Genomic DNA, 14,584 nt, shown 5'->3' on the forward strand with positions numbered 1-14,584 from the left:
CCGTACTCATAAATATACTCGCATAATCCCCACTTTGCCCTCCTTCTCCTCCTAAAAAACCCTTTCTCATTCTCACGTCGGAGGTGCCGCGGGGACGCCACCCCCCTCCGGTTCTGTTTTGTAGGTTCCCACCCTACAGCTGCACCGCACGCCGCCACCGTCGCCATCCAAAAGGAGTTTGAGTCCGGGCCCAACAAGGAGAAGGCCCCGGAGTGATCTGGGATTATCATTGGCGCTAGAAGGAGGGGACGAACCTCCGACCAGTGGTGCTCGTATCCGCAACCCCACCGCCCAGAAACTTGAAACACCATCTCCTAGTAAAAACGCTACTACCCATCTTTTAGATCTGTTTCTACGAATTTTATTATTGTGAGTTCATAGCACTTTTATTATTGGAGGTGTCGAATTAGAGTGGTTGATTAACTTATAGGATAGATGGATCTTATATTTTGAGGTGTTAGTAACATATAGTGTCAGTAACATATAGTGTCAGTTTATTCATTCGGTTGATGTGCTTAATTCTATTATTATAGTATTCTGAGTTTCATACATTATTGACACTAATCATTTTTTGGTAGATCGAATGTCTTGTCTTTTTTGAATAGGAAGTTATTTAATTTACAAAGTAGAAGTTCTGCGAGTGTGTATATCTTTTTATAATTATATTCCATATTTACACATGTTTACACACAACTCGGGGTCTTTCCGGAAATAGCCTTTCGTTCTTTTGAATGAGAAGAAAGCTGTGTATATCGTACCCTCCCCAAACCCTGCTGCGGGATATACTGAATATATTTGATTTGGTTTGAATTATTTATCAAAAAGATAATTTAGTGGATCCTCGTCGATTTGAACTCAACCCAGAATAATAAAAACAGCGAAGTCAATATTTTCAATGAAGTATTGGTGTAGTAGTCGAAACTCGAACTCTTGTATGGGGAGGTAAGCTCCGAGCGCGTGCGTATGTCATTAATTAAAAAAATGAATATTAAGTTATAAATTATTGCTTATAAAACTTTAGAAAGAAAGGGTAAAAAGATTACTTTGGAGTTTAGTCTTTTTACTTAAAGAATTACCCAAAAGATCACGTTACATATAACTGTACTTAACTATCATCACGTGCGGAACATTTCACATGTTTGTACACTGTACTTATCCTTTTCTTTTCTTTACAAACTTTCATTATTACCAAGCATCGTCTACGTTCACTTCATTGTAGTTTTAACTGTTTTTGTGGGCCCTTCACCCCTCGCCTTCCTCACTTTCTTCATTTCAACACTTCCCCTTTTTCAACTTTGAAATAATACATGAAAATAGTAAAAGATATTCTTTATTTAATTTTATGTAGGAGATGCATGAATTATGAGTTGGTGTAAATGCAATCTGTTCTCTTTATTAAATAAAGATTTCTGGTGGAAATTTGTGTTTCTTGGTCCTTATAAACTTTTGGGTTATTTTCATTAGGGATGATTAGTTAATAGATCTTTGATTAATCAAACTTGTTAAGTATATTTAATGAGCAAGTGGGTATTTTTAATTGTGATTATGGGGAGCTGTATTGGGTTTTTTCTGCCTTAAAGATTCAAAAAGATTCAAACTTTAGTGTTGAAACTGCTAATCTTGGAAGCTAATGGTGTGAAAGAGCTTAAGCTGCAAGATTGTTGGAGGTTAGTTCTTTAGTCTTTGTTTGTATCTTTGATCATTAGGGTATCTTCATTATTTTCCATGATTATTGGTTGAATGTTGATATGTGAAGAAAGTCAAGCTTAAATATCATTACTAGAAGACACTGTATTATGTAGTGTATCAAATAGATTGAAAAAAGGTGATAGTTTAAGAAAAAAGGATATTGGATTTGAGGAGATTGAAGTTTTTGAGATTTTGGCATTTGGGTATGTTGGAGATTGAAGGATTGGGTTTGTCAGATCTTAATATGGCAGATCAAGTCACTTGATCTTGTATCTGTCATGTTAAATGAAGTTCTCGATATTCGGAGTGAAAGTTCAAGCTTGGGGTTTTAGGTTTAAATTCAACATAGCCTAGTTGTTTGAGGTTTCGAAGAAACAAAGGATTGGACTTTTGAAGAGTGCAATGTCAAAGTTATTTGTTCTATGTTTGTTGATTGTTTCTTCGATTATCTTGGTCGGGGCTTTAGAAACTGACTTGTCTTATTGTCATTGTGATGATGAGAGTTATTGGAGTTTACATAGTATTCTCGAATGTCAAAAAGTGAGCGATTTTTTGATTGCAGTGGCATATTTTTCAATTCCAATTGAGTTACTTTACTTCATTAGTTGCTCCAACGTGCCGTTTAAATGGGTGCTTGTTGAGTTTATATTGTTCATTGTGCTCTGTGGAATGACTCATTTGCTCAATGGATGGACATACTATGGTCAGCATTCTTTCCAGTTGATGATGTCACTTACAGTTTTCAAATTACTCACGGCCCTCGTCTCTTGTGCAACTGCAATCACCCTTTTAACTTTATTTCCACTAGTTCTTAAAGTGAAAGTTAGGGAGCTTTTCTTGGCACAAAATGTTAGGGAGCTAGATCAAGAAGTGGGGATGATGAAGAGGCAGACTGATGCTGGATGGCATGTCCGAATGCTGACCCAAGAAATTAGAAAGTCACTTGATAAGCACACAATACTGTACACTACATTGGTTGAACTCTCAAAGACATTAGATCTCCAAAATTGTGCTGTTTGGATGTTGAATGACACGAGGACAGAGATGAACTTGACTCATGAGTTGAAACAAAGTAACTCTAATAATTACCACCCAGCACTTCCAGTAAACGACCCAGATGTATTGGATATAACTAAGAATGATGGTGTGAGGATTTTGAGTGATCAGTCTAGGCTTGGTGCTGCTAGCAGTGGCAGGGCGGGTGACTCAGGTCCTGTTGCTGCAATTCGGATGCCAATGCTTCAAGTGTCAAATTTTAAAGGGGGGACACCTGTGTTGGTTGAAACTTGTTACGCCATGTTGGTTCTTGCTCTTCCTAACTCGAATGGACGACATTGGACTTACGATGAGATGGAGATATTGGAAGTTGTGGCGGATCAGGTAGCTGTGGCTCTTTCCCATGCTGCAGTTCTTGAGGAGTCTCGGATGATGAGAGAGAAACTGGAGGAGCAAAATCGCATGCTGAAACATGCCAAGGAGAATGCAATGATGGCTAGCCAGGCCAGAAACTCTTTCCAAAAGGTGATGAGCCATGGAATGAGGAGGCCAATGCATTCTATGTTGGGCCTACTGTCAGTAATTCAAGACGAAAGCATGAGCTCTGAACAGAAAATTATCGTCGACACAATTATAAGATCCAGCAATGTGCTCTCAACTCTAATAAACGATGTAATGGAGATATCAGCTAAAGATGAGGGCAGATTCCCATTAGAGATGAAGCCATTTCAACTTCACTCAATGATCAAGGAAGCTTCATGTCTTGTCAAGTGCTTGTGTGTTTACAAGGGTTTTTCTTTTGCTTTAGATGTTTCAAATTTTTTACCTAATCAGTTGATGGGTGATGAGAGGAGGACCTTCCAGGTTCTATTGCATATGGTGGGGCATTTGTTGAATGTTAATGAGGGAGAAGGGCCTGTAATATTAAGGGTGTCTTTAGAAAATGGACCAGAGGGAATAAATGAAAATATTTTGGGGTCAAGAAGGCAAACCACAACTGATGAGTATGTAAGTATTAAGTTTGAAATTGGAATAATTGATAAAGGTTCTCAATCAGATAGCTCTAGCATACAATTAGGTGGAAGAAGGAAAGTTGGCACAGAGGCTAAGGATGTCCTGAGCTTCCGCATGTGCAAAATGCTTGTGCAGGTATGTATATTTTGTTACATTAGCGCTTTTAATGTTTTCATGAGCCTTCTTTTGATCTAAAATTGCATTTTTTTTTTTGGCATATATTACCAGCGCATACAGTTGGGAATTGTTTAGCATTTGTCAGGCATGACGTTGCATGATTGCATCTAGTTTTAATGCCTTCATTGTAGTGTTTTCTCTTTTCCTATATGTAATGTCTTATTTCAAAGGGGTGCTGCTTAAGCAGCTTTGTGGATATGCTGCATGAAATTTTATGATTTCAATGTCCTGAACTATCTATGAATTTCTCTCACCTCTATCAGTTATTTTGTTGAGATTGAACACATGTGATGTTTTATATGTACAAATAATGCAGTAATGCACCCTTCTTTGTGGTTAAGCTGTTGAATTGTTTTAAAGACGATACAGTCAAATCACATACATTCGGTGTTAATTAATATAATTTAAAGTAGATAGATATGAGGGAGAAATTCCGAAGGTATGTCACAGTACTGGTATTTGCAAACCCTTTGTTGCAATGAAGACATTATGTGTTGAACATAATATAATGTAGTGTTGCAAAGTAGAAATTTCGAAGGTATGTCACGGTGCTGGTATTTGCACATCCTTTGTTGCAGTGAACACATAAAGTTTTGAACATTATATAATGTAGTGTTATACGTTACAAGTTCACAATGTTTGATGAGACTTTCCTGAACTAGATTTGTAAATATCTGCAACATAAATTATGCCTCCCTCGGGACCTTTTGAACTTCAGTCTAATTTTTTATTTATAGTTAATATCACAACTACAATCATTCATTGTTAGCTTCATTAAAGCAATAGACTATTAAAAAAAGAAATAAAATAAAATATAAATCAATTTTCTTTTTACTTTAATTGTGATATCTTATAGCCACGTAAAAGTACTGTATCTCCATCTGTCTATTGTATTTATGTAGCTCGGTTGACAAGTTTGTACACCGGTTAAGCTTTTATTCTGTGTCGATGATTTAGTGGTCACTGGATAAAATGAAAAGCAGGAATACAAATGAGATTAATCTGGATGGATGGTGTTCCTGTTGCCTTGTAAAGTTAGTCTAATTAGGGCTAGTTATGCTGTCAAATTATTGTTAAGGTCATCAAAGAAATGAATTGGAATGTGCACAAAAATGATATTACATTTTACGCCTTTTGGGGAGAATAATTTATTATCGCAATGCTATGTCATACTTGATGAAATTATAGTAACTACTTCTATTGGTAATTTTTCTGGTATTAATTTCCTATAGGTGTTTGGTAATTGTTACTTGAAAAAGCTTCACTGCTTTTTTTAGTAAGTAATTTCATGGTGTTTCGAATTTCATAATATTGATAATTATTTGTCAAACAAGGAGAATTAATTTTTTAAATTGTCATTTATTTAATAATTCAAGTTCACTTATTAAACTTTTGCTTAAAAAATGCTACAGATGATGCAGGGTAGCATTAAAGTATCTTCAGATTCCCAGGGACTAGTGCAAAGTATGAATCTTGTTCTCAGATTTCAGAAGCTGCCTTCTTATGGGAGACCTTTATACGAACTCGGTTTATTTCCAGATCGTCCATTATCGAACTCTATGCTAAGGGGTCTTCATGTTATTCTAGCTGATGACGATAACACAAATCGAATGGTAACCAAGAAACTTCTTGAAAGATTGGGCTGCCTAGTATCTTCTGTTTCATCAGGTCAGGAGTGCTTAAGTGCTTTAGGACCCCATGTAAATGCTATTCCAGTTGTTATTTTGGATCTTCACATGCCAGACATGGACGGCTTTGAGGTGGCAACAAGAATCCGGAAATTTAGGAGCCGCAATAACTGGCCAGTAATCATTGCATTGACTGCAAGTGCAGAGGAAAATGTTTGGGAACGATGTATACACGTGGGGATGAATGGAGTTATTCGAAAACCTGTTCTCTTACAAGGAATGGCTGAAGAGCTTCGATCAGCATTACAACGAGCAGGTGAAAGGATGACATAGTATAATTTTGATTGGAAAATGGACATTCTCGCCTTCTTATGTATTGCAGGCATAGAGGTAATAGTGATTATAGTCAGCAGTTGAGAATCGTATAATTAGTCTCTCTAACACTGTAATGAAAGATCCCGAGACTCGGTGGTTGGGACTACTACAGAGTAAACCGGATTATTGTAACCAATGCCTAAATAGTTATCAAATACAAACACCATTTTATGTGGTTTGTGGTTTGGTACAACTACAAGAGGATTGATTGTTGCAACTAGAGCTTACATGTTCCTCTATAGAAAGCACCATTTTCTTTGGTTTATGCAAAGGTTCCATGCTGTATATTCTATATCAGGATAGTTGATTTAGCTTATAACATGTTCAATTTTATAAATAGAATGAGTATGATTCTCAAATTAAAGTTTGAGCAAACAAACATAGAACCAAAGAAACACTGGGTGCCTAGTGCTTTTAAAATTCTGCACCCTATCTAACACTGTAATTTAGAAAATTACTCTAATTTCTAAATTCGGTAAAAAAATATTATCTTGAATATCTTTAGATTATTTCTATAAATTATAGAAACTAAACAAAAATATTATGAGATAAATGCAATTAAATTCCCCTCCCGTTTATCGAGTTTGAATCTCAAGATCTAAACTATTCACCCTTCGTTATGTCTGTATGTACCCGTATATACCAGTTTAGAGTTGTAAACTAACCGTGATATTTGTAAGCAAACTCGAGCACGGTTAAATAAAACTTGATTAGACTTAATTTGATAAAAACTTGAACTCTAACTCAAAAATGTGTAAATAAAGCTAATTTACTCAAGCCAAGTTTATGGATGTGCGGCTCGAGATCGCCATGAAATCATTTGGCCCGTTAAAACTCGAAAAATAAAACTTATATATATCATAATTTTTCATAATATTACTATTGTTTTAAGTTCAAAAAATTACACTCAAATTTTTAATACACAAATCTTTTAAATTCTTTCAAGATAATAAATTAAATTTGAGTTTGTGTAATAAAGTAATCCAAGTGAGTTTCAACCTTTTTTATGTTAAATGTTATAAGCACTCGTGCTACTTGTTTTTTTAGATAAAAAGGCTCAGTTCATTATGAAGCTCGAACTCATACACACATTTTGTGTGATAAAAAGGTTGGACGCTGCTTGGTTCGTTTTGAAAAAGATTAAGTTTACTTTACTTAATACTTTACTTGATAAGCTACTGTTCATTTGTTACTTATGCTCTGTTTTCCAACTATGTATTCATCATACATTGGAGATGAAGTATTGTGAGATGAATAAGTTGTTGCCTTTCTTTTTTGATAATTTTGATGATATGAATCGAGGAATCGCTACATCATTTGTATCCAGAGGTAGTGTTGAGTAACTGTATTGATGGTTACTGATAAAGAGGCTGTTACTTATGTTACACTAATGTTGATTAACACAATTCTATTTGTGTAGTGTGCAGAAATGCATCCCGCCATTTCAGAATCAGCCTCGAATTTGTTTTCCTATATTTTATGCTTATAAACCACTCATTGTTCAAAATAAGTTCTTTGTGCAGTTGTTCGGATCAAAATATTTCTTCCTCTTTTATGTAAGTGTGGATGGATCTGTTTCACCAACTTAAGGAATGTCCGTCCACCTTTATCGAGCATCTTCTCCATTGTTTAAAAATTTATTCTGTTTAGGATGATCAGTAAGTTCAAATGTAGGTGGACACACGCTACATAATTTATCACTTAGTTGCTAGAGATCGTTGTTTCAACTACTCTGCACTTGGCATTTGTAAACATATCCCTCAGTAATTTGGTATTTTCAGATTACCAGGTATAAAATGGCAAACCCCGAGGGTTTTTTTCGACGTTTTGATTGGGAAGACGAAGGCTGGACGAGTTGTGATGGAACTCTTGTAGAGATAAAACCCCTAAAACTGCTGAAAATTTCCACGCACCCTGCACAGGGGAGAAAGGAACTGGGGTTTTTGGAAAATCCTTGCACTACAAATGATCAAGCTTTCACCGAATCATCCCTGGATTCATTTGTCAGGGAGGAGATTTCACTAAGGGTAACGCTACAGGTGGTGAATCGATCTTCGGGCACAAGTGGGATGATGAGAATTTTATTCTTGAGCAAACTGGACCTGGTATTCTTTCAATGGCCAACGCAGGAAAAGATACCAATGGGTCGCGGTTCTTTATTTGTACAAGCAAGACACCGTGGCTTAACGGGAAGCATGTTGTTTTTGGAAAAGTTGTAGAGGGTTATAATGTGGTTCAGGAGATGGAAAAAGTGGGATCTCAGGACGGTAAGCCCTCTTCGGTTGTTGTAATTGAGGATTGTGGTGAGATTACAGAGAAGTGAGAACTAACCACAGAGATTTTTGATGATCACATTATTTGCCTTCTATTATGTGTTGATGATCACATTGTGATATCTATCTCACCGTATAATAGTTTACTTGTCAAGCTTATTATTCCGTTCCGTAGATGTTCTTTCCTGCAATTGAACATTGAAATCTAGTTGATTTTTAGGTGATTGCAAAAGTCCCTAAAATTTCAAAGCAGATTGATTCAATTTGCGATGATGGTTGTGCTCATAGTGGCTGTTAATGCTATATGTTTTCAGTCTCTCCCGATCGTGTTCTTAAAGCATATAACAAGACTCAGTTCAGGCATTTTAAAGGAGAGGAGAATGTGATCAGAGTGAAGGTAAAATTGCAGCAGGTCAAGCAAGCAGAAAATGGCTCTGGAAAGGATGATGTTTATTATTGATATTACAAAGAATACAGGGATTCATAATACTTTTCTCTGTATCATTTATCTAGGTACAAACTCAGAATAACAATATTACAAAACAGACACCTTCTGGCTAACCTCAACAATGAAAAACCATAATTCTGTAAAACCCTCAGTTCTCCCAAAATTCAATATCTAGATCAACGATTACATTACATTTTTACCATCCTCTCATTCCCAATCTTCTTCCAACTGATTTTGGGTATCTTCACTTGGTGGTCTAACTACCAAAACCACAGTTCCTAAACTCTCCGCCACACCCAACTCCTTCAATGCAGACCCTCTCTCTACCTTCAATCCATCATCTCTACAAACCAAATAAAACCCATCATCCATTGTCACTTCCTTTACCTTCCTATCTGCAACAACCAAAATCGATTCCTCCTTATACCACCTATTCACCTTCCATGGCAAAGCTCTTGCATCTGAAAATCCCACCGCAACCCCCCCTTTTTTCAATCCCACAACTGGCTGCCATCCAGGCAACACCACCCACCTACTCCAAGGCTTCTCTGCCACAACCACTCCAAATTCTCCAGCTGTGCCACATTCCCAGGGCGCATCCACCACCTCCTTCTCCCTCTCCTCTGACCTACAAACAGGCAAAACCGCAACACTAGTTGCCTCAGAAACCTCCCCAACCTTCATTCTAACAACAGGAACTCTAATTGCCTTTGCAACACTCTCCTCCCCAGCCCCATCTCCACTCTTCCCTCTCAAATCTTTCAATATCCTATTCTTCGCCTTGTCTGTCTCCGCCATTTCCAAAGCCTTCTCCAACCCCAACTCCTTAGACTCTATATTCTGATGCTCAAGAGCCAATCTGTAATACATAAACGCAAGACAGTCCCTTGGACTAGTATACTCAAAATACTCCCACCCCTTCTCCTTTTTCCTCCTAGGATAATCCTTAATCGATCTCGCGAGTTCTTGAGCACTCTTAACATCAAACTTTTCATTCGCAATCAACCTAGCAGCTTCTGCACGTTGCGAAACACTCAACAACCTAATCTCATACAACAACTGAGCACCACCAAGATCAAAAAATGCAAGCACCTCCTCTTCCAAATTAGACTGAACTAAAGAATCGCGCACTTGACAGCCCACGATCAGCTGATTCTGTTCGACACCAGTAAGCCCTGTAACCTCCTCGATAGTAGGAGCTGCAAAACCTTCCTGAGTAAGTGAAGGAATAAGTGGTGCATACTCAAACCACAGCCCGAGACGATTAGCGAGGATTTCAAGACGACCATTGGCGTCTAACGAGCGGAACTGAGGTGGAACGGGAGCTGGTGGAGGTCGAAAAGGCTGATAAACTTGTGTTTTAGGAGTTGGGGTGGAGGGAATGGTGGCATCAATGACAGGTCTAGGAATGCATTGAATTTTGTGAAGTGGGAAGTGAGGGAGTGAAGGAGGGAGTAAAGGGGAGGAAGTGGACACAAATCTTGGAGTGCTAATGGTTGAAGATAGCATTGTTGTAATGCAGAATGAGGAGGTTTGAGAGGGAGCTCAGCCTTATCTTATCAACAACAAAATGCTACTTGTTAGTTTGTTTTTATTGCAAGATCTTTATTCATGTCAATACTACAAATTCACACTATTGGGTAGTTGGGCCTCATTTATTTCCAGTCTACAATCCATCGGACCACTGCTCAATTTTTTTTAATTTGATCCTTTGATATTTTCTTTGCCGTCCAAATAATAATCCTTCCATTTTTCAAACTTCACAAACAAATCGAAAATAGAATTCAACAATTTATCACGAAACCACTCTAGAAAGTAAAAACATATATAAATGAGTTTTGTCCATGTACAATAGATTTCTAAAAGCCTCCTCCACATTTATTTGACCATAATTTCAAGTTAACACCCATTTTCAACAAGTTCAATTCTAACGTAAACTTGAAACCAAGCACTATAAAATCACTGTCGTTCAATAGTTAGCGGAAATAAAAATTCAGGTTCGATGGATACTGCCGGCCTGCCAGGTAAGCTAAATTTACTAGTAGCATCTTTAACATCCGGGAAAAATACGTGACAGTAATCAAAATACTAAATTAGAAAAGGAACATTGAGATTGTGACAGAAATTCTCTACATTTATATGCAACGGAGGTTATGTCAAGTTACATAACTTATATGTCTGTATAGCTCTCCTGTGTTAATCAAGTCCAACAACACTAGTCTACATATCTGAGTTTACAAAACTATCACAAATAAATAAATGAAAAGCTACATTACGGTCCAAGCACATATTATATTTCATCTTCAGAAAAATATTATTGATACACCCATCGTGAAGCATCCAACCCCTACCCAGGGGCTCAGTCTCTCTCCTGTTCCAAAATTTAAAATTAGTCTGATACTATCAATGCTTGAATATGAATAGAAATGGAATACTAATGTTTGTGGTTGACCAGTGTAAAAGGGTTAAGTATTTGAGCTTCATTATTTAAGTTCTAGTTTATACCAATATTATGGTTCAACCATTTTTTCAAAGGACAATATGCTTCAACCTAAAGGATGTGAGTACAATTTCAAGAATAACTTTTTGTACTTTACTATTTTGGCAAATTATATATATCATTTTCTCAATACAATTATATCCAATGCTTTCCACAAACTAAATAGGAAACAAAACCTTTATAAAGAATTACGAGAGTACCTATTCTTGCAGCCTTCCAGAAGAAACCACGAAACCTGCCAGTATATTAATTACAAAGCCACTTCAATCAAAGTATGTGTATAATCTATAATATTACATATATATATTCTGTGACTAGTGAACAATATAAACCTGAAAACACCACGAAATCAGAGCGCCGCTTAATACAAAGTCGGCAAAACCAATTGACTTGAACGCTGATATGCATACCTTAAATCTTGTTGCCCATTGTTTCTACTTTAACTAGTGTACAGGACAACAGCATAATCCATATTTGACATGATTAAAATCTAGAGTATAATTAGGTATCCATTAAATCTGTATGTACTGCAAAGTGTCATCCTTAGCATGGACAAATTCAAAAAGAGAAAACCCACTTAGTAACACATTTAAAACCAAACAGCTTGCTCATATGTCATTACAAGATATCATATATTACACAACTATGATGATGCACATTGATAATTTTTTTTTAAATAAATTAGGATGACCCCCAATTCTCATTTATGAAATCAAAGGTTATATCCATTGCACAAATATTGAAAACAACACCCTTCATTCCAAGTTGATGAACTTCCGTCAAGTTTTACATTGAGTATCATCAATTATATCCTATCGTTGCAAGACTTTTAACCCCCAAATCCCAACACATAATACTAAGAAAGCCACATAGCAACTAGTTCAACTGTCAAGTCATTAGCAGATGTACTATCTTATTATCTGGCTATCTGCGTAAGTAAACAAATTTTACAATTAATTAACCTCTACAATCACCCACCTAATATGGATTTAACTTGAACTGTAGACACACTTACTGATGCATGCAGCATTCCTGATTATGCTATTGCATCTGATATGGACACACTCACACTCACACTAACACTCAATATACTGCTCATAACTTTTCAATTCTCATGTCATAACTCAAGAAGCATACAATATACATGCCCTAAATGTATATAACACAATCCAGATAGGTCAGAGAAACCAAAATACAGACAGTGGAATTTTTCAGCGTCGGTTGAAGCACGATAAATCATACATTACTTAATTGTCAAATTGTAGATCCTTCAACATTAGTCCATTGCAGAAAAAAAAGTACCAACTACGAGCAATCATCATGCCAAATACTACATACAATCATAATTACACCCTCTATATAATAAGCGTATGAGGGATGGTATCAAAATACTAACAAAGATCGAGGGTTTGATACTCAAAACATTATAATTTTATATTAAATATTAAATTTGAAGATACTAACAAAGGTCTAACATTCGAATCAATACCATTTTAAGATATAATATTGATAATATCAACTTAAGTATATACACATACAAGCCAGGAAACAGCTTCTTTATTCTTTTGTATGAAGGTAGATTCGCTTACATTATACCCAATGTAGACCCTGTGATAAGTTGGATATACTAGGTAACGTGTGACGCACCACAATGACAAGAATAAGATTATAATAACAAGATAATGATAAACACAACAAAAACAGTGATTATAAACCTCGGGAGATTGAACCGCAGGACAATCTCTACCCCAAGCTATCCCCAAATTGATACATTATCAATATTCAGAGAAGAAGTTATATATATAATCAAAGTCTAACTTCATAAGAAGCTGATACAGAGGTATATATAGGTTGTTTACAAACCCAAACAGCTGGGTAAAATAATAGTTCAGCTCCCAACTACTAATTAAAGTTTCTAGCTGTAGCTATTAAGAACTAGATAATACAAATTACACAATTGAAATAACACTACTGATAATAACTTTCCCAACTGTTAAGTCAAGATTAAACTCAAACATGATACACACTACTACTGATCCCTATCAACATGTATGTCTGGTTTGGTTTTATTTCTATCATAATCTTCAAGAATTTAAATTTTGAGTCGTATGAAGTTAATAATAAGTATACATAAAAGAACTATGCTATGCACGGGATAAAAGCTAGTATACACGCTAAGCCCCTGTTTGGTTGGAAGAAAATAGAGGGGAGGGGAGGGGAGGGTTCCTACAATAAAAAATGTGTTTGGTTCATATTTTTAGAGGGGAATTTTTAGAGGGGAGGGAAATGAAGGGGCCCAAAATCCCTTATGGGTCTTATTTTGTTTCCTCCCGATTTGGGGTTTTTTGGAGGGAATAAATTTTATTGACAAAAATGACCTTACACCTTCTTAACACTTACATATATCATAAAGGACTTATATGTAATTTTAATTATAAACCCCTCCCTTCCTCCTGTACCAAACAAAAAAATGAGTTAATTCCCCTCCCCTCCCTTTCTTCAACCAAATAGAATTAATATTATATCATTTCCCTCCCCTCCCCTCCCCTTCCCTCCCCTCCGTTGAACCAAACACAACGCAAGTCTATCCACTAATAATTTACATTTTTCGAATCCATGAGACCAAGCTCTTTTGACCCGTGGTTTCTAGTTCAAAACCTTCCAACTCAATATTCTCAAACATATATTATGAAACTAAGGTTAAACACTGCCCAAAAAAGTGTGATCCTGATTACAAAGTCTTAACTGTAATACAATTCGGGTATTGTATCAAACACAACTCAGAAACCGAATTCAATTAGCTAGATCCCAAGCCCATAATTTATAGAAAAACCACAGAGAAGGGTGTAATAAAAGGCATACCCAGTTTTCTGTTGAAGAAAAGTGGGAAACTGCATCTTCAAGAAAGTGCAGGTACATATCACCAGCAACACCACCGTCAAAAACGAATGAAAATTAAACAGTGCTGACTGCATTACCAATTTATACATACAAACATCAGTGAATATATATATATATATTATCAACAAAATTAAACATCTGTGTAATAACTGTACAATTACAAGCAATAACAATCAAGGATATTACCATTTTTGTTGTTGTTGGGTTACTGAGGATTCAGATTCAGAAGAGAGAAACAAACGTTGGGCTAATTCCTGTTCAGCAAAGTCTATATTCCAAAAATTCGAATCCCCAAATTTGATTGGATTCGATTCGGAAAAAAGTCCGAAAAACCTGATCCGGAAAAAACCCGGGCCCATGAGCCTTAAATGTACTTCTTTTTATCGAAAATCCGGCCCGGTTTCAATACCGAAAAACCCGGATCTAAAAAAGTCCGGATAAAAGCCTGGTTTGGCCCGGATAAAACCCCGGATTTTTGGGAAAGTCCGATTAAAAAACCGATTTTTTTATATAAAATTTGAAAATATACAATACTTTTATAATTTTTAAAATATTATATTTATTTGAAGCAATTAAGGTATAT

General features: G+C 36.2%; 3 protein-coding genes and 1 pseudogene across 3 annotated transcripts; 2 read left to right on the top strand and 2 right to left on the bottom strand.

Moving 5' to 3' along the window:
* Positions 1–1,204: 1,204 nt before the first annotated feature.
* On the top strand, positions 1,205–6,144 carry LOC141683298 (protein EIN4). The gene is made up of 2 exons (XM_074487989.1): positions 1,205–3,834; positions 5,289–6,144. The coding sequence occupies exons 1-2, from the start codon at positions 2,092–2,094 to the stop codon at positions 5,835–5,837; spliced, it is 2,292 nt and encodes a 763-aa protein (XP_074344090.1). The 5' UTR covers positions 1,205–2,091; the 3' UTR covers positions 5,838–6,144.
* Positions 6,145–7,129: 985 nt separating this feature from the next.
* Positions 7,130–9,031, top strand: LOC141685844 (peptidyl-prolyl cis-trans isomerase CYP19-3-like; annotated as a pseudogene).
* Positions 8,582–10,191, bottom strand: LOC141683503 (rubisco accumulation factor 1.1, chloroplastic-like). Its single transcript, XM_074488239.1, has one exon. It carries the CDS (start codon positions 10,107–10,109, stop codon positions 8,808–8,810), a length of 1,302 nt encoding a protein of 433 aa, XP_074344340.1. The 5' UTR covers positions 10,110–10,191; the 3' UTR covers positions 8,582–8,807.
* A 480-nt stretch (positions 10,192–10,671) lies between these two features.
* On the bottom strand, positions 10,672–14,347 carry LOC141687466 (uncharacterized). The gene is made up of 4 exons (XM_074492759.1): positions 14,188–14,347; positions 13,963–14,069; positions 11,301–11,335; positions 10,672–10,971 (listed from the first exon to the last, which is right to left on the bottom strand). The coding sequence occupies exons 1-4, from the start codon at positions 14,188–14,190 to the stop codon at positions 10,904–10,906; spliced, it is 213 nt and encodes a 70-aa protein (XP_074348860.1). The 5' UTR covers positions 14,191–14,347; the 3' UTR covers positions 10,672–10,903.
* Between the last annotated feature and the right edge of the window lie 237 nt (positions 14,348–14,584).

Source organism: Apium graveolens, chromosome 9 (assembly GCF_009905375.1).
Source record: "Apium graveolens cultivar Ventura chromosome 9, ASM990537v1, whole genome shotgun sequence".
Classification (NCBI taxonomy): Eukaryota; Viridiplantae; Streptophyta; class Magnoliopsida; order Apiales; family Apiaceae; genus Apium; species Apium graveolens.